The following is a 22,834-nucleotide window of genomic DNA, read 5'->3' as shown; positions in this document are numbered from 1 at the left end:
TGACCTCCTTCCCTAGTCCCATCTACCTGGAGCCACGTTCAAAATGAATGGACTTTTCTCCATGTGTGGGCAAGTCCGTTCATTTAAAAAGTCTGGCGGACTAGCATACAGACGGCCTGGATTGTCCGCGGGACTGCCGAGTCCGGTGGACAATTTTGAGTCAAAACTTCTTTCTAAGTCCGCCAGACTTTTGGAAAGAAAAAGTCAGCCGGAGCCCATGCACGGGCGGATAGTCTGATCGTGTGTATGCGGCATTAGAGATCTTCAATTAACTGATCACTGGTGACGTAAAACAATGAACACCCAAGGAATAGTGATTGATTGAGATAGATAGATTCCTCCACCTGAGAAACAACTACCAGCTGTATTGATCTCTTTTTTAGGGAGATCAAAATGATTGGTATTACAGGTAACAAGCCATAGTTAATGCCATAGTCATGAAAGAAATGAAACTAAGTTGTTCAGTTATGATCCAAGAACACCAAAGCTGTGAGTGCAATGTGTCTAAAGTACAAAGTGTGTTCATGATAAGATTCATAGTAGCTGCTCATCTCTTTATATCTTCACAACGCTCTACAGTCTGCAGCTCTCACTTTACGGAGGATTAAGGTCTATTTGGAAAAACATGCAACTTTTTCCCTTATTAAAATGGATTCTTCTGTTTTCACTTCTAATGACGTTATGGTACTTCTCAAGGTTCCTGTATACAGACTGTACCCAAAAGGCTCTCCATTTGACTTTGAAAACATCATCTCAAACAAGAAAGTCACAATCTGTTCAGAACTTGGTCAGGTAAGTATTTCTATTGCAAACTCACTTTAGATGTTCATTGATAGAGACAAACCTTAGTTGATAACAGTTGATAAGGATATAATACCAAAAATGTACTAGATAATATCTTTCATTTGGACTTTGAAAACCATTTATAATTTTCCTTCCACTTTACAATTATGTGCCACTTTGTGTTGGTCTATCATATAAAATCCCAATAAAATACATTTAAGTTTTTGGTTGTAACATGACAAAATGTGGAAAATTTCAATGGGTATGAATACTTTTTCAAGGCATTGTATACCATAGTTTGTAGACTCCATAACTTTCACACATACTAAACAATATACACTAATTTGGGCTGTTTTTTTCCAAATAAGTGTAGCAGAATACATCTGGCCTAAATTTTTGAAGTAGAAATCCAAAAATCTGTGGTAGAGACACCAGAATTTATCCAAAGAGTCTCTACTCTTGTTCCCAGTGCACTACATTGTGGCCTCATCATACACACTGGCTTCCCAAGCCGTTTTCATTTTTTGGGCTTTATAAATGCAACAGCTTCTATACACAGTACATATGTGACACTTTACAGGTGGACTAAGGGGACACCCCAGGCACTATATTGATAGGAATTTTTCATTTTTATACTTTCACTTTAAGCATCAATAAATCACTGCTCATTTAAAAATTCAGTTTTTTTACAAACTTTTTTTTCATTGATACATGTCCCCCATGGCAGTACCTGGACCCCATAAACATTGTATGCCCAACTACTTGCACATATTCTTTCAAAATGGGCACTTTGATTTTTCACGTTTGGGTCCCATAGACTTCAATGGGGTTCGTTTTTTAAAAAAAGACTCTTTTGATTAGTCTCTCTTTTATATAGACAAAGATACACAAATACATATAAAAAAATTGCATTCCTATGTCAACATTCCTTATTACATACATTACTTACAATATACAGTTATTCTCCCTATTCTCCCTATTCCCCCAACCCCCCCCCCCCAAAAAAAGGAACCCCCTCTCCTCCCCCCCCCCTGAACCCCTAAAACTCTATCAAGTTCCTCCAACCCTCTGATTTTTTAAACTCCATCCATTTTCCCCATATGTTCCAATATTTCTCTAATGAATGCTCTACTGTATGAATTGTTTCCTCTATGACTCTCACCATTTCCACTCTTACTACCCACTCCTTCATATTTAGTTTAGCTGCCTTTAAAAGGTATGGGACTAAGGTATTCTTGTATTGGGACACCGTCTTTCTCGTATCATGAAATAGACATTCCCAGGGATCATTCTGAATCCGTTCTCCCATTATTTGGTGGATCGCTACTATAACCACTTAAGCCCCGGACTAATTTGCAGCCAAAGGACCAAGCCCCTTTTTGCGATTCGGCACTGCGTCCCTTTAACTGACAATTGCACGGTCAGGCGACGTGGCTAGCAAACAAAATTGGCATCCTTTTTTCCCCACAAATAGAGCTTTCTTTTTATTTTTGGCGCTATAAACAAAAATAGAGTGACAATTTTGAAAAAAATTTAATATTTCTTTACTTTTTGCTATAATAAATATCCCCCAAAAATATATAAAAAAACATTTTTTTTCCTCAGTTTAGGCCGATGCGTATTCCTCTACATATTTTTGGTTAAAAAAAACCGCAATTAGCGATCATTGATTGATTTGCGCAAAAGTTATAGCGTTTACAAAATAGGGGATAGTTTTATAGCATTTTTATTAATATTTTTTTTACTAGTAATGGCGGCGGTCAGCGATTTTTATTATGACTGCGACATTATGGCGGACACATCGGACATTTTTGACACATTTTTGGGACCATTATCATTTATACAGCAATCAGTGCTATTTAAATGCACTGATTCCTGTGTAAATGATACTGGCAGTGAATGAGTTAACCACTAGGGGGCAGTGTAGGGGTTATGTATGACGTGATGTGTTTTTTTTATTGTAGGGGGGGCGTGGCCTGGCTTGTGACGTCACTGATCGTCCTTCCGTATAAAAGGGAACAGACGATCGGTGACAGCCACACAGGGAAGCACGGGGAGAGGTTTGTTTACACAGACCTCCTCTCGTTCTTCAGCTCTGTGACCCGATCGCGGGACACCAGCGGCGATCGGGTCCGCTGGTCCCGCGGCCACGGTCACGGAGCTCAGGAACGGCGGCGCGCTCCCGACCCACGACTGGGCACTTAAAGAGCCACGTACAGGTACGTGATTGTGCCCAGCCGTGCCATTCTGCCGACGTATATCGGCGTCAGGCGGTCCTTAAGTGGATAATTCTACCCCAATAAGGTTGTATCTTTGTACATTCCCACCACAGGTGCGCAAAGGTTCTCGGGGCATCACATCCCCTCCAGCAAGTTGGGGGGCCTTTTGCCCCAAACCTGTGAGCTCTCTGTAGGGTCACGTACCATCTTGCCAGAAGTTTATAGCACATTTCCACTGTCCTTGTGTCGCTTGTGGAGAAACAAGCTGTCCTAAGGATTTTTCTTTCCTTTCCTTTCGTTCCTCATGCCTAAGAAAACCGGTCTCCTCATCCCACTTTCCTAGATAGGGGTGGAATTCAGGTTCTACTTCCTTAATGAAAATGTTATAAATTGTAGATATACTTCGATTTAAACTAAGAGGGGAACTAGTTTCTCTATTAACCTCATGTGTCCTTTTCCCCGCAATGGTTGTGGTAATGATTGTGTAAAGTCCTTTAATTGTGCATACCTCCATTTGTCTAGTGGCTTATTTCCCCATTTCTATGTAATTTCAGCATACGTATATATCCTATTACCTTTCATCATATCCTTCAGTAATATTTCCTCTTCTTTTGCCCATCTAGTGAAATATATGGGTTCCCCTTTCCCTGGCTTAAAATAATTTGTGCCCAATATAGACATTAGTGGTGAGTTGTATTGCTAGTGGTGCAATCTCCCCAACCCATCCCAAATCTTAAAAGTCTTTCTAGTAGCTAAATCCCGATGTTGCCGTGCTATCCAAACCATCTTTCGCAAATCTTTCTTACTTTGTATTGTCTCTATATTTACCCAACTTTTCCCCTCTTTGTTATGAATCCACTCTACAATCCAGGAGACAGAAATCAAATCACCTGATAATATTTCTCAAAATCCGATGCTACTAGTCCCCCTGCCCTTTTTACCTTCACCAATGTTGCATATGCAATCCTAGGGCATTTATGTACCCATATATTATTTAGTACCATTGATCTTAATTTCCTAAAATATACCTGAGGTACTGCTATTGGAATCATTTGAAAGATGTAAATCATCCTGGGTAAGATATTAATTTTACCGCTTGCCGACCACCCGCCGTCATTTTGCTGCGGCAGGTCGGCACAATCCTGCAAATCGTAGTAGCTATACATTGGCTCACAGGATCAGGATAGCAGGTGCACGTGCACCGCCGGAGGCGCACACGCCCGCTGCACAGTGGGGGTGCCGATGCTTGTGGCCGGTGTTCTGCCGTATAGTGTCCGGCCATCAAATAGTGTCCGCCTTGTACTGCACATGCGCAGTACGGAGCAGACGAAGCTTCGGAAAATCTCGGAAACTGAACCGCGCCTGCGCCGTGAGTGGAGGTGGTAGCCCCACCATCCAAGCAGACATAGGGTTGTGAATATTAGAGGGCCCCTCGCGGGCAAGCTTCGCTCGCCACGCTTCGGGCTCGCCACGCTTCGGGCTCGGCCTCGCTGCGCTCGGCTCTTTTTTATTCCTACTCTATGTCCACTTGGATAGTGGGGATAGAACCTGGACTCACGGCGCAGGCGCCGTTCATCCTCGGCAATTTTCGGAATCTGTGTTGCTGTGTACTGCGCATGCGCAGTACACAGCGGACACTATCGGATGGAGGACGTTATATGACTAGTGATGGCCGAACGGTTCGCCCGGCGGTCGTTTCGCGGCGAATTTCCGACATTCGCGGTCCGCACGTTCGAACGCCTTTTTCCGTCGTTCGCCGCGGCGGACTTACGTGTTTAATGTATACAAGAACTTTAACCTTTGGTGACACGTTTATCATGTGATACAGGACAGCCAATTGAGACATGACAGCACATGGACACTTGTACATTCCCCCTAACCTATAAATACACCCGATCCGGTGGCCATTTTACATTCTTTCTTCTGTTAAGATAGGGACAGGTTCCTGTGTGGAGTAGGGAGAGATAAACCACTAGCTATTTGGTACACAAAAGTTCTTTTCAGGACTGGTATAGGTGTTAGGTGTTGATAGGTTTGCTGTGCTGCTGATTCTTGCAGCAGCCTGAGTGTCTTTTGTTAGTTTAGAGAAAGGGAAAGGACGGTGTATGCTACAGGGACAGCCAGATTAGTCTTTCATCATCATCATCATCATCATCATCATTAGCTGTTACTATCAAGGTCCACAAAAGAGCTGTTCCAGTAACCACTAATCGTTCTCTTTTTTTGCCAATTTGTATAGGGACAGGAAGGAAGCAGTGTTGTCAGGCAGTGAGGGTAATTTTAAAGACTTGCTGTTATTATTAGTTCCACAAAGGTTCTTTTCAGGACTGGTATCAGTGGTACAGTAATAGGCTTGTACATGTATAATATTCTTTCTTCCAAATATAGAAAGGATATTATACTTGACTGCTGCCCTTCTGCTGCAGTCTGCTAAACATTCACAACTCACTTGTTCCACAAAAGTTCTTATAAGGACTGGTAACTTGGTATAGGGTGCTACGGTACATAGGCTTGAGTGCGGTACAGTCTGCTGTTCTGTAAGGACCGCTATCGGTCCACAATAGATAGGGTTGACGTGCACCACTGCTGACCGCTGCCCTATACTGCAGCAGTCCTTCAGCGGTATAGGGACTGACGTACAGTCTGCTAATCACTAACACACAACCTGCTTGTTCCACAAAAGTTCTTATAAGGACTGGTAACTTGGTATAGGGTGCTACGGTACATAGGCTTGAGTGCGGTACAGTCTGCTGTTCTGTAAGGACCGCTATCGGTCCACAATAGATAGGGTTGACGTGCACCACTGCTGACCGCTGCCCTATACTGCAGCAGTCCTTCAGCGGTATAGGGACTGACGTACAGTCTGCTAAACACTAATACACAACCTGCTTGGTCCACAAAAGTTCTTATAAGGACTGGTAACTTGGTATAGGGTGCTACGGTACATAGGCTTGAGTGCGGTACAGTCTGCTGTTCTGTAAGGACCGCTATCGGTCCACAATAGATAGGGTTGACGTGCACCACTGCTGACCGCTGCCCTATACTGCAGCAGTCCTTCAGCGGTATAGGGACTGACGTACAGTCTGCTAAACACTAATACACAACCTGCTTGGTCCACAAAAGTTCTTATAAGGACTGGTAACTTGGTATAGGGTGCTACGGTACATAGGCTTGAGTGCGGTACAGTCTGCTGTTCTGTAAGGACCGCTATCGGTCCACAATAGATAGGGTTGACGTGCACCACTGCTGACCGCTCACCTATACTGCAGCAGTCCTTCAGCGGTATAGGGACTGACGTACAGTCTGCTAATCACTAACACACAACCTGCTTGTTCCACAAAAGTTCTTATAAGGACTGGTAACTTGGTATAGGGTGCTACGGTACATAGGCTTGAGTGCGGTACAGTCTGCTGTTCTGTAAGGACCGCTATCGGTCCACAATAGATAGGGTTGACGTGCACCACTGCTGACCGCTGCCCTATACTGCAGCAGTCCTTCAGCGGTATAGGGACTGACGTACAGTCTGCTAAACACTAACACACAACCTGCTTGGTCCACAAAAGTTCTTATAAGGACTGGTAACTTGGTATAGGGTGCTACGGTACATAGGCTTGAGTGCGGTACAGTCTGCTGTTCTGTAAGGACCGCTATCGGTCCACAATAGATAGGGTTGACGTGCACCACTGCTGACCGCTGCCCTATACTGCAGCAGTCCTTCAGCGGTATAGGGACTGACGTACAGTCTGCTAAACACTAATACACAACCTGCTTGGTCCACAAAAGTTCTTATAAGGACTGGTAACTTGGTATAGGGTGCTACGGTACATAGGCTTGAGTGCGGTACAGTCTGCTGTTCTGTAAGGACCGCTATCGGTCCACAATAGATAGGGTTGACGTGCACCACTGCTGACCGCTCACCTATACTGCAGCAGTCCTTCAGCGGTATAGGGACTGACGTACAGTCTGCTAATCACTAACACACAACCTGCTTGTTCCACAAAAGTTCTTATAAGGACTGGTAACTTGGTATAGGGTGCTACGGTACATAGGCTTGAGTGCGGTACAGTCTGCTGTTCTGTAAGGACCGCTATCGGTCCACAATAGATAGGGTTGACGTGCACCACTGCTGACCGCTGCCCTATACTGCAGCAGTCCTTCAGCGGTATAGGGACTGACGTACAGTCTGCTAAACACTAATACACAACCTGCTTGGTCCACAAAAGTTCTTATAAGGACTGGTAACTTGGTATAGGGTGCTACGGTACATAGGCTTGAGTGCGGTACAGTCTGCTGTTCTGTAAGGACCGCTATCGGTCCACAATAGATAGGGTTGACGTGCACCACTGCTGACCGCTCACCTATACTGCAGCAGTCCTTCAGCGGTATAGGGACTGACGTACAGTCTGCTAATCACTAACACACAACCTGCTTGTTCCACAAAAGTTCTTATAAGGACTGGTAACTTGGTATAGGGTGCTACGGTACATAGGCTTGAGTGCGGTACAGTCTGCTGTTCTGTAAGGACCGCTATCGGTCCACAATAGATAGGGTTGACGTGCACCACTGCTGACCGCTGCCCTATACTGCAGCAGTCCTTCAGCGGTATAGGGACTGACGTACAGTCTGCTAAACACTAATACACAACCTGCTTGGTCCACAAAAGTTCTTATAAGGACTGGTAACTTGGTATAGGGTGCTACGGTACATAGGCTTGAGTGCGGTACAGTCTGCTGTTCTGTAAGGACCGCTATCGGTCCACAATAGATAGGGTTGACGTGCACCACTGCTGACCGCTGCCCTATACTGCAGCAGTCCTTCAGCGGTATAGGGACTGACGTACAGTCTGCTAAACACTAATACACAACCTGCTTGGTCCACAAAAGTTCTTATAAGGACTGGTAACTTGGTATAGGGTGCTACGGTACATAGGCTTGAGTGCGGTACAGTCTGCTGTTCTGTAAGGACCGCTATAGGTCCACAATAGATAGGGTTGACGTGCACCACTGCTGACCGCTCACCTATACTGCAGCAGTCCTTCAGCGGTATAGGGACTAAGAGTTTTGTCACAGGGTCATTTAAAAAATGACATGCAGAGGAAGAGGCAGGCCCTTCCGCAGGGGTGGTAGGGGTAGGGCAGGAGCAACAGGCTTGAGCCAAAGTGGGAAGTTGCAGAAGGTGCGTTCAATTACTTTAAAGGATGCACCAGACTTGGTTGAGTGGCTCGCTCAGCCTTACTCTTCTGCACCCTCCTCATCCTCTCGATCTGCACCCTCTTCTTCACTCTCTGCTATGTGCACCCCCAAAGACACTACCACCAACAACACGACCACCACCACCACCACCACATACCTTCCGCTTGAGTCACTGGAATTATTTTCCGATCCATATCAAGAGGACATTTCTGATGCGCAGCCACTCTTGGTATTGGATCAGGAAGAGGAGGTAGCAACAAGCGCTACTCAGCAGTCTGACGCCAGTACCCAGATCAGCCCAAGGAGGAGGTTGGTCCCCGGTGTTGCTGCCTACTCTACTTATAGCGGTGGGGAAGGTGACGTTGATGATGACGTGTCTAGTGATGTCACGTGGGTGCCCACAAGAGAGGAAGAGGAGGGGAGTTCAGAGGGAGATATGGACCAGCAGATAGGGAGGAGAAGCAGCAATGACTTACATTGCACAGCAGGGACAAAGCAGACTGCAAATGTATCAGGAGCGAGTCATCGACCATGTACGGTCACATCTGGCGCTCCCAGGACACCGGCACATGGCTCCGCAGTGTGGGCTTTTTTTAACGTGTCCGCTGCTGACAATAGCGTTGCCATCTGCAATCTTTGCAGTCAACGCGTTAGTCGCGGTAAGCCCAATACTCACCTAGGGACGACCGCCTTAAGAAGGCACATGAGCAGCCATCACCGAGCCCAGTGGGAGCAACGGAACACACAAAGCCACACTGCAGGCTCTCACCGTCCAGCCTCGTCTTCTACTTCTCCTTCTCCTCTCTCCTCACAATTGTCCTCCACTCCACCTTCCATCACGCCAAGCTCACATTTTTCTGCAAAAAGGCAGGCTTCCGTGGGCCTAATGTTTGAGCGTAAAAAAATGATGACGCCGGATAACCCTCTTGCCCAACGGTTGGCGGCTGGCTTGTCAGAACTCATAGCCCGCCAACTACTGCCATATAAACTGGTGGACTCGGAGGCCTTTCGCAAATTTGTGGCCATTGGAACACCACAATGGAAGGTCCCAGGAAGGAAGTATTTCTCAGAGAAGGGCATCCCAGAGCTATATGGCCATGTTCAGCGGCAAGTGAATGTATCTCTGGCACACAGTGTCGGTGCCAAGATACATCTGACCACAGACACGTGGTCTAGCAAACACGGGCAGGGAAGGTATATCAGTTTTACTGCCCACTGGGTGAACCTTCTGACGGCCGTCAAGCATGTAACCCGTGGCACCCGTGTAGATTTGGTTTTACCGCCACGGATTGCATGCAGGCCTGACTCTTCTTCTCCTCCTCCTACTCCATCCTCCTCCCTCTCCTCCTCAGCTGCCTCCTCCTTTTCCGCTGCTAGCGTCTCTTCCACTGCACCGCCCAAGCTCCCCAGAACCTATTCCACATGCCAGGTGAGACGTTGCCATGCCGTGCTGCGTCTGTTGTGCCTGGAAGCAAAGAGCCACACTGGCCCGGCACTCCTTTCAGCTTTGCGTTCACAGGCAGATGAGTGGCTAACACCGCTCAATTTGACAGTTGGTAAAGTGGTGTGTGACAACGGTGCCAATCTGCTTAGCGCATTGAAACAGGGCAAAATCACGCACGTGCCGTGCATGGCACACGTCTTAAACTTGGTCGTGCAGCGATTCCTTGTCAAATACCCTGGGGTCCAGGACATCTTGCGGCAGGCAAGGAAAATCTCGGCCCATTTCAGAAGATCTTACACGGCCATGGCTCGCCTTGCTGACATTCAGCGGCGACACCATCTGCCGGTCAGACGTCTTATTTGCGATTGCCCGACGCGATGGAACTCAACCTTCTATATGCTTGATAGGCTGCTCCAGCAGAAACGTGCAGTTAACGTCTACCTGTATGAACTCTGCGAAAGAAACGGTTCTGGGGAGCTGGGTTTTTTTTCACCGCGCCAGTGGCTGCTCATGCACGACACATGCAGACTTCTGCGGCCATTTGAGGAGATCACCAAACTGGTCAGTCGCAGCCATGGCGCCATCAGTGACATGGTACCTTATGCCTTCTTTCTGGAGCGTGCATTGCGTCGTGTCATTGATCAGGCTGTGGAGGAGCAGGAGCGGGAAGATGAGGAAGTCGCAATGCTGGATGAATTCCCAGGGGGGGCTACTCTATCTGAGACAAGTCAACAACAGGAGTCTGATGAGGAGTCAGAGGAGGATGGTGCCGGGGCGGATGAGCAGGAGCAAGAAGAGCATGCTTTAAACCTTTCTGGGATCCCTGTTGTGCGAGGATGGGGAGAGGAGAATGAAGAGGACGACATTATCCTGGATGATGAGCAGGAGCCAGGCCACCACACCGCTTCCACTTTAGTGCAAATGGGGGCCTTCATGCTCCAGTGTTTTAATAGGGACCCCCGTATAAAAAGCATGAGGGTCAAGGACCAGTACTGGGTGGCAACGTACTTAGACCCCCGGTACAAACACAAAATGGCGGAAATGTTACCGCCGTCGCAGAGGGCTGTCAGAATGCAGCACTTCCAGGCCTTGCTTCGAGAAATGCTGCATTCTGCTTTTGCGTGCGCTGGCAGAGGAGCAATTCCCACTCCCAGAGAAGGATTTGCGGGTACCAATCCAACAGCGCCTGCAAGAAGAGGCCGGTTTGAAGATGTGTTGGTGACTTCGGATATGAGGTCATTCTTTCAGCCGACCCATCGACAGGTGTCATCCGGATCCAGCATCAGGGAACGCCTAGACCGTCAGGTGTCCGACTACATTGGGTTAACGGCCGATGTGGACGCTCTGAGGAGTGATGAACCCCTAGACTACTGGGTGGGCAGGCTTGACCTCTGGCCAGAGCTTGCCCAATTTGCAATCGAACTGTTGGCTTGCCCCTCATCCAGTGTCCTGTCCGAAAGGACGTTCAGCGCAGCAGGGGGGATTGTGACCGATAAGCGTACTCGCCTAGCTCACCACAGTGTTAACTACCTCACATTTCTAAAAATGAATGAGGCATGGATCTCGGAGGAATTCAACACATGTGATCAGTAGACCATGTATATGTCTATAAACAATTTTTGGAATCAAGCACACAGACCTTCTTAATTCATTTGGCTCACTTCCCTGACCCAAAAAAGCACACCGTACTATATGCCCCTACCCTCCTCTTTGAAGAGGTTGAGCGGTGTCATATTTCTACTGGGGCTGCTTATTATGAGGGGTTCCCACCATCCCTGTGCTGTGCTGACTTCCTCCTGGGTGTTCTTATTATGAGGGGCTCCCACCATCCCTGTGCTGTGCTGACTTCCTCCTGGGGGTTCTTATTATGAGGGGATCACACCATCCCTGTGCTGTGCTGACTTCCTCCTGGGGCTGCTTACGGTGCTGCTGTCAGCGCTGTATGTCACGGAGCTGCTGTCAGCGCTGTATGTCACGGAGCTGCTGTCAGCGCTGTATGTCACGGAGCTGCTGTCAGCGCTGTATGTCACGGAGCTGCTGTCAGCGCTGTATGTCACGGAGCTGCTGTCAGCGCTGTATGTCACGGAGCTGCTGTCAGCGCTGTATGTCACGGAGCTGCTGTCAGCGCTGTATGTCACGGAGCTGCTGTCAGCGCTGTATGTCACGGAGCTGCTGTCAGCGCTGTATGTCACGGAGCTGCTGTCAGCGCTGTATGTCACGGTGCTGCTGTCAGCGCTGTATGTCACGGAGCTGCTGTCAGCGCTGTATGTCACGGAGCTGCTGTCAGTGCTGTATGTCACGGAGCTGCTGTCAGCGCTGTATGTCACGGAGCTGCTGTCAGCGCTGTATGTCACGGAGCTGCTGTCAGCGCTGTATGTCACGGTGCTGCTGTCAGCGCTGTATGTCACGGAGCTGCTGTCAGCGCTGTATGTCACGGAGCTGCTGTCAGCGCTGTATGTCACGGAGCTGCTGTCAGCGCTGTATGTCACGGAGCTGCTGTCAGCGCTGTATGTCACGGAGCTGCTGTCAGCGCTGTATGTCACGGTGCTGATGTCAGTGCTCTGTATTACGGTGCTGCTGTCAGTGCTCTGTATCTCCTGCACCCTCTTGTTTGCCTACCCTGGTCCCTGACCTTCCCTCTCCTCCATTGCCTTCATTAGCTCCATAGTCCTGAATTGTCAGAACAATTTCCCAAATAAAAAAAAAATGCTTGTAGTTATCGATCCCAAATTCACCTCATACATGTATTATGCTATTGTCCAGGTGGTGGGACTACGTGCTACCCCCTAATAATTACCCCGTGGCCGCAAATTCGACCTAAAGGTTTGCGAAATTCGCCTCCCATTGAAGTCAATGGAGCCCGCGGCGAACGGTCGTTTTCGCGAACGTTTGTGTCCGTTCGCGTTTCGCGTTCGCGAAACGTCCCGTCGGAAGTTCGTCCATCACTATATATGACAAGACACCGGCGGTCATAATGACCGCTGGCCTTGAGCGATTGCGTGCATGAGAGGCAGAACAAGGCCGTGTTCTGTTCTGGAAGGCCTGACAGATTGTGAGTTTTTATTAGATAGGAACCACAATCTGTCACTTCCTCTAGGTCAGTCCCCTCCCCCTACAGTTAGAAACACACATAGGGAACACAGTTAACCTCTTGATTGCCCCCTAGTGTTAACCCCTTCCCTGCCAGTGAGATTTTTACAGTAATCAGTGCATTTTTATAGCACTGATCGCTGTATAAATGCCAATGGTCCCAAAAATTTGTCAAAAGTGTCCGATGTGTCCGCCATAATGTTGCAGTCCCAATAAAAATCGCAGATCGCCGCCATTACTAGTAAAAAAATTTAAATAATAAAAATGCTATAAATCTATCTCCTATTTTGTAGATGCTATAACTTTTGCGTAAACCAAACAGTATATGCTTATTGTGATTTTTTTTTAACAAAAATAAGCAGAAGAGTACATATCGGCCTAAACTTAGGCCGCGTACACACGGGCGGACTGTTCGCCCAACTTTGTCCGCTGAACAGTGTTTTGGCGGACAGTCCGCTCGTGTGTGGGCTTCAGCGGACAGTTTCAGCGGACAGTCTGACGAACAAAGTTTTTCGGAATTTCTGTAAAACTGTCCGCTGAAACTTGGTTTGAGCGGACAGTCCGCCCGTGTGTAGGCTTGTTCGTCAAACTAAGTTCCGCGCATGCTTAGAAAGGATTTACACGGCGAAGGTTGCATTGCAGTGTATTGGACGTCGTATTTCTCGTCCCGTCGTACGTGCCGTTCACGTCATCGCGCAAGTTTCAGCGGACTGTTCGTTCGTCGTGTGTGGTCAAGTCCGTCCATGCTAATTTTGAGCGGACTGTCCGCTCAAACTGTTTGACGAACAAAGTTGGGCGAACAGTCCGCCCGTGTGTACGCGGCCTTATTTTTTTTTAAATGGGGATATTTATTATAGAAAAAAGTACAAAATATTTTTTTTCAAAATTGTTGCCCTTTTTTTTGTTTATAGCGCAAAAAATAAAAACGGCAAAGGCGTTCAAATACCACCAAAAGAAAGATCTATGTGTGGGGAAAAAAAGGACATCGATTTTGTTTGGGACCGCACAATTGTCAGTTAAAACAATGCAGTGCCGAATCGCAGAAAATGGCTCAGTCATTCAGTAGCCAAATTTTCCAGGGCTGAAATTTTTAAGGCATCAATTCTACCTATCCATGAGAGAGGCGTACTGTATATCTCAATTTTTTTAAATGTTCCTTGATCTTATTAAGCACTGGTATGTAGTTGGCCTCAAACATAGTCCCCAAAGATGCAGACAATTTTATTTCCAAGTACCCCAATCCCGTCTTACACCAAACAAAGGGGCATTTCGGTTGAATTGCCAGTTGTTCCTCCCTTGGAATAGTAATGTTCAAAATTTTGAATTTGAACATATTTATTTTAAAATTAGACAACTGTCCATATCTATTCAACTCCCCTCAGGGCCGGAGCTACCACTAGGCGGACTAGGCAGCCGCCTAGGGCGCACTGCCACCTAGGGCGCAACTGCGGCTGCTGTGTGCACAGCTCTCTGGTGAGGAGATGACACAGCCTTGTGTATAGAGCCGAGTGTCAGTCTGAGAGGACTGACAAACACAAGGAGGGGGGAGGAGTGCAGAGACAGCGTGGCTCAGTCACTGGGGAAAGGAGAAGATTTTTAATAGAGCTGCTCCGCACTGTATGGGAGAAATCTGCGCTCCCCTCCTACCAACAATACACAACGCAGCCTGGTCTGGAAGTGTCTTCACCAGCTGCCGACACTCGTCCTGGGCACTGACACACACTGATAAAGTCCTATCTGGGGAGCTACACATCCTGTGTATAGGGAGATTCCACCCTATACACACACCACTGACTGCTTTGCAAGCTGCACTCTGTACTCACTCAGCCCGTCCCCATTATAGGACAGTAAACAGTTCCTTCACCAGCTTTCAACTCAGTTCTTCCTCCTGATAACCCCCGAGTTCCCCGGAATGTCCCCCCTCCCCCGGTCACAATACACAGGTCATAGAGCAGCAGGTTGGAAGCAGAGGATGTAGGTGAGTGCTCGTCCTGGTACACATGCTGGTACTGGAGCTGATATTAGTGCTGTGCAGTGTGGTCAGTGTGTTGGATCTCTTTATGTTTATTTTTCTGCTGGTGACCACCCATAGAAAACACTGCCTACAAGTCAGGCTGCTGCCCACTAGTCCCTATGTATTCTCCTGGTTACTGCTGATACTAGTGCAGCCTGGCGTGCAGCATTTACTAGGACTGGGCTGTATTTTCCTTCACTTGTAGCATCTAAAATGGGTCTTCTTCAAGGTTGACAAGGTCTTGATGTTCTTGTCAAGGTTCCTTCCTCCCAGGAGATCAGCATAGTATGACAACCTCCAGGATCCCTGACCTAGACTTCGTCAGAGAGCCCGTACTGTCCTTCTGTCCATTTACCATCCTAACTGCTACGCTCTGTTTACAGTTCTGGTAAGGGTCAGGTGAATGGTATTTCTCGTAATCCCTCTCCTGAACCAAAGTGGCGTGCCAGTCATATTGATGTCTCCTGAGGAGGAGCTTCACCTCAGAGATCGCCCCAGAATCTCCTCCATTCGAAACAAGGCGGTAAAGTTTGCTCCGCAAATGTTGGTATGTGATATACTTATCTTGCTGCTTCTTTCTTCCTATGGCCTTGAAAAGCCCAACAGTCCGTTGTTTTACAAGCTCCCACCATTCTGACTTGTTGTTGCAAAAGTCTAGGATCGTTACCTGTGCTTGAAAAAAAATCCTCAAAGGATTGTCTTACTCTCTCGTCTTCCAGGAGGGCTGAATTTAATCTCCAGATACTCCTCCCCATAGGTGGCATGTCTGAGGAATTCAGAGTCACAGACAGAATACAGTGATAAGAAAACTCCACTGCCCGACAAACAGGTGCCGAAAAAGCAGAGTCTCCCTTTAAAAAAACCTATCTATCCTACTCTGACTACTACCTTGCTGAAAAGTGAACCTTGTGCTGTCTGGGCAGCGCTTAATGTGCGCATCTACCATACCTGCTTCCCTAACTATCGCATTGAGAAAAAGCGTGCCATTGCCCAGCTTATCTCTGAAACCTCTCCTGTGTTTAGACCTGGTAATGGTGTTGAAATCACCTCCAAAGATAACCTGCTGGGCCGTAAAAAGAAAAGGCTTAATCTTTGTAAAGAGGCATTTCCTGTCCCACTTCCTCTGAGGACCATAGATGTTAATCTGGTGCAAGTCCTGCCCCTTTACAGAGACGTCCAAGACCATGCATCTCCCAACCTCTACCTCAATTACCCGCCGACACGTTACCATACCAGAAAAAAGGACTGCAACCCCGCTGTAAGGCTCGGCCGCAAGAGACTAAAATGAGGGACCACGTCTCCATTCCTTCTTTGCCAGATGTATATCGGCCAGACTACTCAGATGGGTCTCTTGCAAAAACAAAATGTCAGCATCAAACTCGCTGAGCAAAAATAAGGCCATATGACGAGCACTTAATGATCTTAAGCTGGCAACATTAATAGTTGCCACTTTAAAAGGAGTGGGAACTGCCATCAGGGTAGTTGAGGCAGCCGTTTCTTAGCCTGACTACTCCCTCTCCCTGGAGAACCAGTGCGCTTCGTCGCACCCTGGCACTCATCATCCATAGAGGACGCTGAACTGAATGAGTCCCACTCATCATCATCATCATCATCTGACAGGACTTAAACTTATTTATTATTTAAGGCAAAACTTTAGGATTTAAGGTAACTGAACCCCTTTTTTTCCTTATTTTGCCCCTCCTCCTCCTATGCTCCAACCACTCCAAATCATCCTTACACAAACCAGAACCAGCCTCCCCACACCTATCCTCCCCTTCACCCCCCACCCCCCACTCTCCCTTCCCTTATCTAACACCAGGCCAGCCTATCCACCATTTTCCCCACTCCTCTGCACCCCACGATCCGCAATAGGAACCCTGCAGCGTTGGGGGGGGGGGGACTGGCACCACACCTGACGCACCAGCCTCAGCACCTCTTGCTACCTCTGCAATTTTAGAAGACACAGACACAGAAGTATTGGACACATTATCGGCAACTGATACCTTATCTACAGACTGGGAAGACTTGCTTCCCAGATTGCTAGAAGTTATTCATCTGTGCCAAGCCAGGTGACTAGTGCCAAAAACATCCAGAGTGTTCACCAACCAGTGTATAAATTCAACAATTACCTTACAGCTGTAAGGTTAAACAGCGTAAACAATAACTCCTGGAATGGATGGAGAGAAGGGAACACACAATCCAACAATGTCCAGTTCCTCTAATCATGACACACAATGTCCATGGTGGCTAAGGGAGAGTACTCAGAAGCCAAACAGGGAGCCGGCCATAGTGTAGTATTTTTTAAAACCAAAATAGTTTATTAAAAAACGCAGGCTACTCACAAGTTAAAAGAAGTAATTGCACATGAAAACAAGCGATGAGCGGTCCGCTCGTGCGTACTACGTCACTTCCGGTGTCCTACGCATTATGTCACATGCTTCGTGACTTCAACTGGGATCATAATTTTTTTGCTAAAAAATTACTCAGAACCCCCAAACATTATATATATTGTACTAATACGACCTGATACAACCTGATTATAGCAATGGCAAGCCTCCATCCCTAATATGTATTAAACAGCAGAAAAGAGAAAGGAGAAAGTCCCATTCCTTTCTCTTTTCTGCTGTTTATTATATATTTTTTTTAGCAGACACCCAAGGGAGTAAAATGGTGGTCGCTCCAACTTTTTATGTTATACTGTATTTGCGTAACAATTTTTCAAACAATGTTTTTTTTTTAAAAGAAACTTCAGTACTTAAAAATCTCCATAGGTGTTGCTTTAATTTTTTTTACAGGTTACATGTTAGAGTTACAGAGGAGTTCTAACCTGTGTGTATCTGGCTCTGATGCTAGTCAGTGCCTCACCAGCCACTGACCTCACTGCACGTCCCTGGATTGCATACCTATACTGCATGCAGGTTAAGTGGGACTTTTGTTAAGTGCAAAGACACTCTTAAAGGACCCCAACAATAGCCGACAGAAGAACGTGCCAAAGGATTGCCATTCCTGTAATAATTATTCTGCAAGCCATCTTTGTTCCCTTGTCCCCTCTGTTACCATTCTCCTTTTCTTTTGGACAGTGCCTTCCCAGTTGGTCTCTAGGACTTGTGGTCTTAGGGGCAGCATGATGCAGTGGGCAGAAAACACACAGGTCCAGGTGTAATAACAAGAGTATATTGTAATGGAAGTCCAGCAATATACACACAGGCCGGGTGGGACGGCAACCCGATGCACTCACAAGTTGTAACAGCAGTGGGACAGTAGATTGAAGACTCAGAGGTGCCGACAGCCTCTGCCACGAGAATGTGGCCTGGACAGTCTGTACCCAAGGGGAGGCTTTCCAGGGATTTGAAGCGGTTCCCTACACTTTCCCTACTCCTTTGGAACTGTTCTCTGACTCTGTGTATTGTCCCTGTCAGGCAGATGACCTGTCCCTACTCTAGCCTTTTACAAAAGGCACACAAAACCTGGGCACCAGGGTATTAAATAGACTCTGCCTGACCCAAGATGTCCACCAAAGTCACCTGGGGTGCTAGCATCCAATTGGATAGCTGCCTCCCTGTGACCGGGGAAACCATAGAGGAAAAGGTTCCTCCCCATCTGCAGTGCTGCTGCAGACAGCGCCACCCGCAGTGGAGAAAATAGACTGCACCTGTCTACAGACTAACATTGCTGCCATAAATGACTCTCACAGTAGAGTTCCAGCACTTGGTAGATTAAACGTAACTACTGCTCATTACTGCAGTTTCAATGGCCCTAATACTGTTTACAATAGTCAAAACAGTGGATGGTGCTGCTCTTTACCTTATATATTAATCCTTGTAAATACCAACACTTAAAAATATCAGCTCCTCGTTGACTTGTCATCTCTTAAATGCGGCTAAAGCATGCATCCCTATTCGATGGAAGCAGCAGTACCCACCGACGGTGGCAGACTGGCTTCGTAAAGTGGAGGAGGTACGTAAACTGGAGGACTTAGTCCTCAAGGCACAGCACAAACACGAGAAATACTTAAAGACATGGGCCGGCTGGAATGTCTTTATTTATTCAGCAGAGGGAAACACGTTTTTACACTCCTGACTGGGGGGTTTCAATACACTGGTGGACTAGGTCTTTGGTGGGCCAAGACGGGCATACCCTTGCCCTGGCTGCTACAGCTGTTGCACCCCCCCTACATTATGCCCTCTCCTCCCTCCCACCCCCCCTTCCCTGTCCAACCTTCAGCTCCCCTTCACCTCTATCCCAATTTCACCCCCCTTCCCCCACCCCCTTTATACAAGATAGCCTATCCCCCCCTTCCCCCAGGTCCGTAGTTAGTAGAGGAAAATAGAAACTTGGGAAGAGGTGCCAGCCATTGAGAGCAATGCGCGCATAGCCAGGACCTCAATGAATCCATTAATTGTATTCAGTGCATATTGGTGCATGACTCATGGTATATGTTTTCTTACTAATATTCAACATCACAGTGTTAACAGATGTCTGTTACGTGCACATTGTCTTTGTAATTGCTGTACTACTGGTATTTGCTTTCCTGAGTTGGAAATTAATAAACCTTTATATTTGAAAAAAAAAAAAAATCAGCTCCCCCTGTAAGCCCCTGTACACACGGTCGGACATTCCGCCAACCAAATCCGTCGGATTTTGTTCGTCGGATTTTGCCCGTCGGATCTTGTCCGAAACTGTTGCATACACACGGTCGGACTAAGTTGTCGAAAAATCCGATCATTCAGAACGTGATGACGTAATTTCGTTACGATGGGACTAGTAGCCAATAGCTTTGATGTAGGAATTTGATCTGAGCATGCGTGGCACTTGGTCCGATCAAAATTCTCTACACATGATCGGAGTATGTGCGATCAAACCAGTTGGTTGGAAAATATTTCCAACATGTTGGAAAATTGGGTCCGACGGAGATTCGGACAGAATCAGTCCGATGCATACCACACACAGTCGGATTATCCGACGACACGGTCCGATAAGACGCATTCCGACGGATTCTCCGACCGTGTGTACAAGGCTTAGGGTGTGATTCACCCTTTATTGCTCAAAAAAATCTGTAAAAAGGGCGCTCGATATAGAGTGTGTATGTTTTTATGTGAGGGTGTAAGCTGTGGAAGGCTCCTGAAGCCAGATGTTCATTAGCAGGCATTCTGGACTCGGCCTGATACAGCAGGCTGATAGGATGGACTCTGGCATTGACGTAAGAACAACAATGGCAGCAGCTGTGAACTCTGGGATCTGGACTCGTATACCTTTATAATGGCACAGGATCAGTGGGTTGAACCCAATAAGCCCACCAAGAAAACCCCAGGAAACATAATTAACTCTATCCCTCCCAACTGCGGCATCACCTAACTAGGTACAGGCATACCCCTGTACACAATAGGGTTTATTTACTAAAGCTGGAAAGTGCAAAATAAGGCTCACTTCTGCATAGAAACCAATGAGCTTCCAGGTTTTATTACCAAAGCTTAATTGACCAAGCCAAGGTTAGAAGCTCATTGGTTTCTATGCAGAAGTGAGTCTGATTTTGCACTTTCCAGCTTTGGTAAATAAATAAACCCCATTGTGTACTTAAAAGTGGGGTATGCCTGTAAAAGTATGAGTAGTGAGAACAACAATAACAGCAGTGGCGAAGCCCGGGATACGAATCCCTATCCCTTAATAATGACATAGGACCAGTGGGTCAGACCCAAGAAGCCAGCTAAGAAAAACCCAGGAAATATAATAAGTCCCCCCTCCCCCATCCCATCATCTAACTAGGCTCAATTAGGCAACCTGTGAGTTGGCAAAGCTTATATTTATTATGCTGAGACACACTGTTTAATAAGCTTAAAGTTAACTGAAAGTCATAAAATGTACAAAGTGATAATACATATCATTATCAAAGGAAATGACTTTGAAAGGGCAATACTCCAAAAGAAATAATAATAATAATAATAAAACAAAAGGCAATAAAAAAAAAACCCTGCCTCCACACACAGTCCAACAATAAAATAAGCATAAAGGTGGTCACACAACCACCACAAACTGATTGTATAATTTCCTTTAGATTTAACAAGTATGTAATGTATATAATTTGGAATTAGGTTTATGATTTCTAAATGGACCCACATTAGACATAAATTGTACAGTTTGTTAAGTGAGATACAACATTACAAATCTGCTAGCTGCTAGATTGTCTAAACAGATTGGAATATTTGTGTACAGCATATGTGTCATAAATTACAGTTTGTAGTTTGTGAAGTGTTTAATAATATTTTAGTGATAACATTTTATATCTAATACTTTGAATTAATAACACAGATCAAGCATGCAAATAAGGTGCAAAATGCAAAGGATTCGAAATGCAGGATCAGCACAGCAGCCAAGCTTTAACCGCTTCAAATTGACGTCATTTTTTCCCACAAATAGAGCTTTCTTTTAGTGGTATTTGATCACCTCTGCAGTTTTTATTTTTGGCGCTATAAACAAAAAAAAGAGCACAATAATTTTCATGTAAGCCTTTAAAATGAGCACTTTTCATTTCTCATGTTCGTGTCCCATAGACTTTACCGGTGTTCATGTGTTTGTCCAAATTTTTTGCCTGTTCTCAAGTTCTGGTGCGAACCGAACCGGGGAGTGTTGTTTTATTATGTCTCTTATGTGATTTATTACCTTATATCTAGCACAAGGATAGTGAACTTTTAATTGTTTGGTTGAAGTATATTAAAAAGAATGATAAATGGGTTTGGCTCTCCCAGTTTTAATTCTATACCACTTGACATATCAGATCAAACACCTAATTACGTGGGTTCTCCCTAAAATACCCTCTAAATCAGCAGCACACTTGGCACATGTGCTAGGGACTTGACAATTGTGAATTTTCTTCCAAGCTCCTAGATCATTTTTCTGCAAACAACACCTAGCTCCTTTCAAATAGCCCATGTCTGTATGGAATGGGGTCAAATGATTGATAACCTTCAAGATCTACTAAGCATTTTGACTTTATGGCTGTAGAATATGTATGTGTTGCAGAAAACGTGTATATTTACGTTTTTCCGCCTCCGACTATTGGCCCAGTAGATTCATGTTTGCTTTGATTTTACTATTAGGCCGCGTACACACGCGGGGACTGTTCGCTCAACTTTGTTCGTCAAACAGTTTCAGCGGACAGTCCGCTCAAAATTAGCATGGACGGACTTGCCCACACACGACGAACGAACAGTCCGCTGAAACCGTGCGCGATGACGTGAACGGCACGTACGACGGGACTAGAAAACGACGTCCTATACACTGCAATGCAACCTTCGGCGTGTAAATTCTTTCTGAGCATGCGCGAGACTTAGTTTGACGAACAAGCCTACACACGGGCGGACTGTCCGCTCAAACCAAGTTTCAGCGGACAGTTTTTAAGGAATTTCCAAAAAACTTTGTTCGTCAGACTGTCCGCTGAAACTGTCCGCTGAAGCCCACACACGAGCGGACTGTCTGCCGAAACACTGTTCAGCGGACAAAGTTGAGCGAACAGTCCCCGCGTGTGTACGCGGCCTTAGTGTTTCTCTTTGAATGTATGCTTCGATGTTGCTGTGATTTTATTATTTATTCTTTCAGCCCATAATATGTGGATGTCCAGGTTTGCCCTTTTTCTTAAGGCATTCACATATGCATATTTAATGCTTTTTCCCTTAGCCAAGATGGCGATGTTCAACTGCGTTACGGGACTCAGACCGAGGCTTGGTTAGGAGGTTTTGTTATTTAAGCGGTGTATCAGGGCGCCGCCCGTACCCCATGACGGCATCCTTTGTAGTGACGAAACGTGTAGAGAGGAGCAGCGTGCTGACGCCATCGCGTGCTGTGCCAGTCCTGGAAGTTACGATGCTGTCGAGAGCCGGCCATCTCGATCGTTCTTTGTCTGCTGATTTTAACCATTTACACTGTAACTGTTCATTTGTCTTTCTTGAATAATAAATTACATAATAAATAATAATAAATAAATTACACTATGTGAGCCCTTTTTTCTATCTCTATGGGGATTAGACCATCTGGCTCTATTGAGATGAAGATTGCTGCTGCTGGGATTAAGGAGTTTGGTGTCTGCCACTAAAACCTC

The 22,834-nt window shown here is 46.3% G+C and overlaps 1 protein-coding gene across 4 annotated transcripts in view; it reads left to right on the top strand.

Annotated features, from left to right (window-relative positions):
- Window positions 1-554: 554 nt before the first annotated feature.
- Window positions 555-22,834, top strand: part of B4GALNT2 (beta-1,4-N-acetyl-galactosaminyltransferase 2 (SID blood group)) — a 112,816-nt gene continuing 90,536 nt past the window's right edge. For 3 of the 4 annotated variants that reach the window (XM_077459979.1, XM_077459976.1, XM_077459977.1), the window contains exon 1: window positions 556-792. In XM_077459979.1, the coding sequence (XP_077316105.1) occupies window positions 626-792 (167 nt within the window). In that variant the 5' untranslated portion in view covers window positions 556-625. Of the gene's footprint in view, window positions 793-22,834 lie in introns of all 4 variants that reach the window. The other variant, XM_077459978.1, reaches the window with a different exon arrangement.

The sequence above is a fragment of the Lithobates pipiens genome, unplaced genomic scaffold (genome assembly GCF_037356315.1).
Source record: "Lithobates pipiens isolate NorthernLeopardFrog02 unplaced genomic scaffold, aLitPip1_a1.2 Scaffold_28, whole genome shotgun sequence".
Taxonomy (NCBI): domain Eukaryota; kingdom Metazoa; phylum Chordata; class Amphibia; order Anura; family Ranidae; genus Lithobates; species Lithobates pipiens.
The sequence above is the reverse complement of the archived record's forward strand: the minus strand, read 5'-3'. Positions and strand labels throughout refer to the sequence as shown.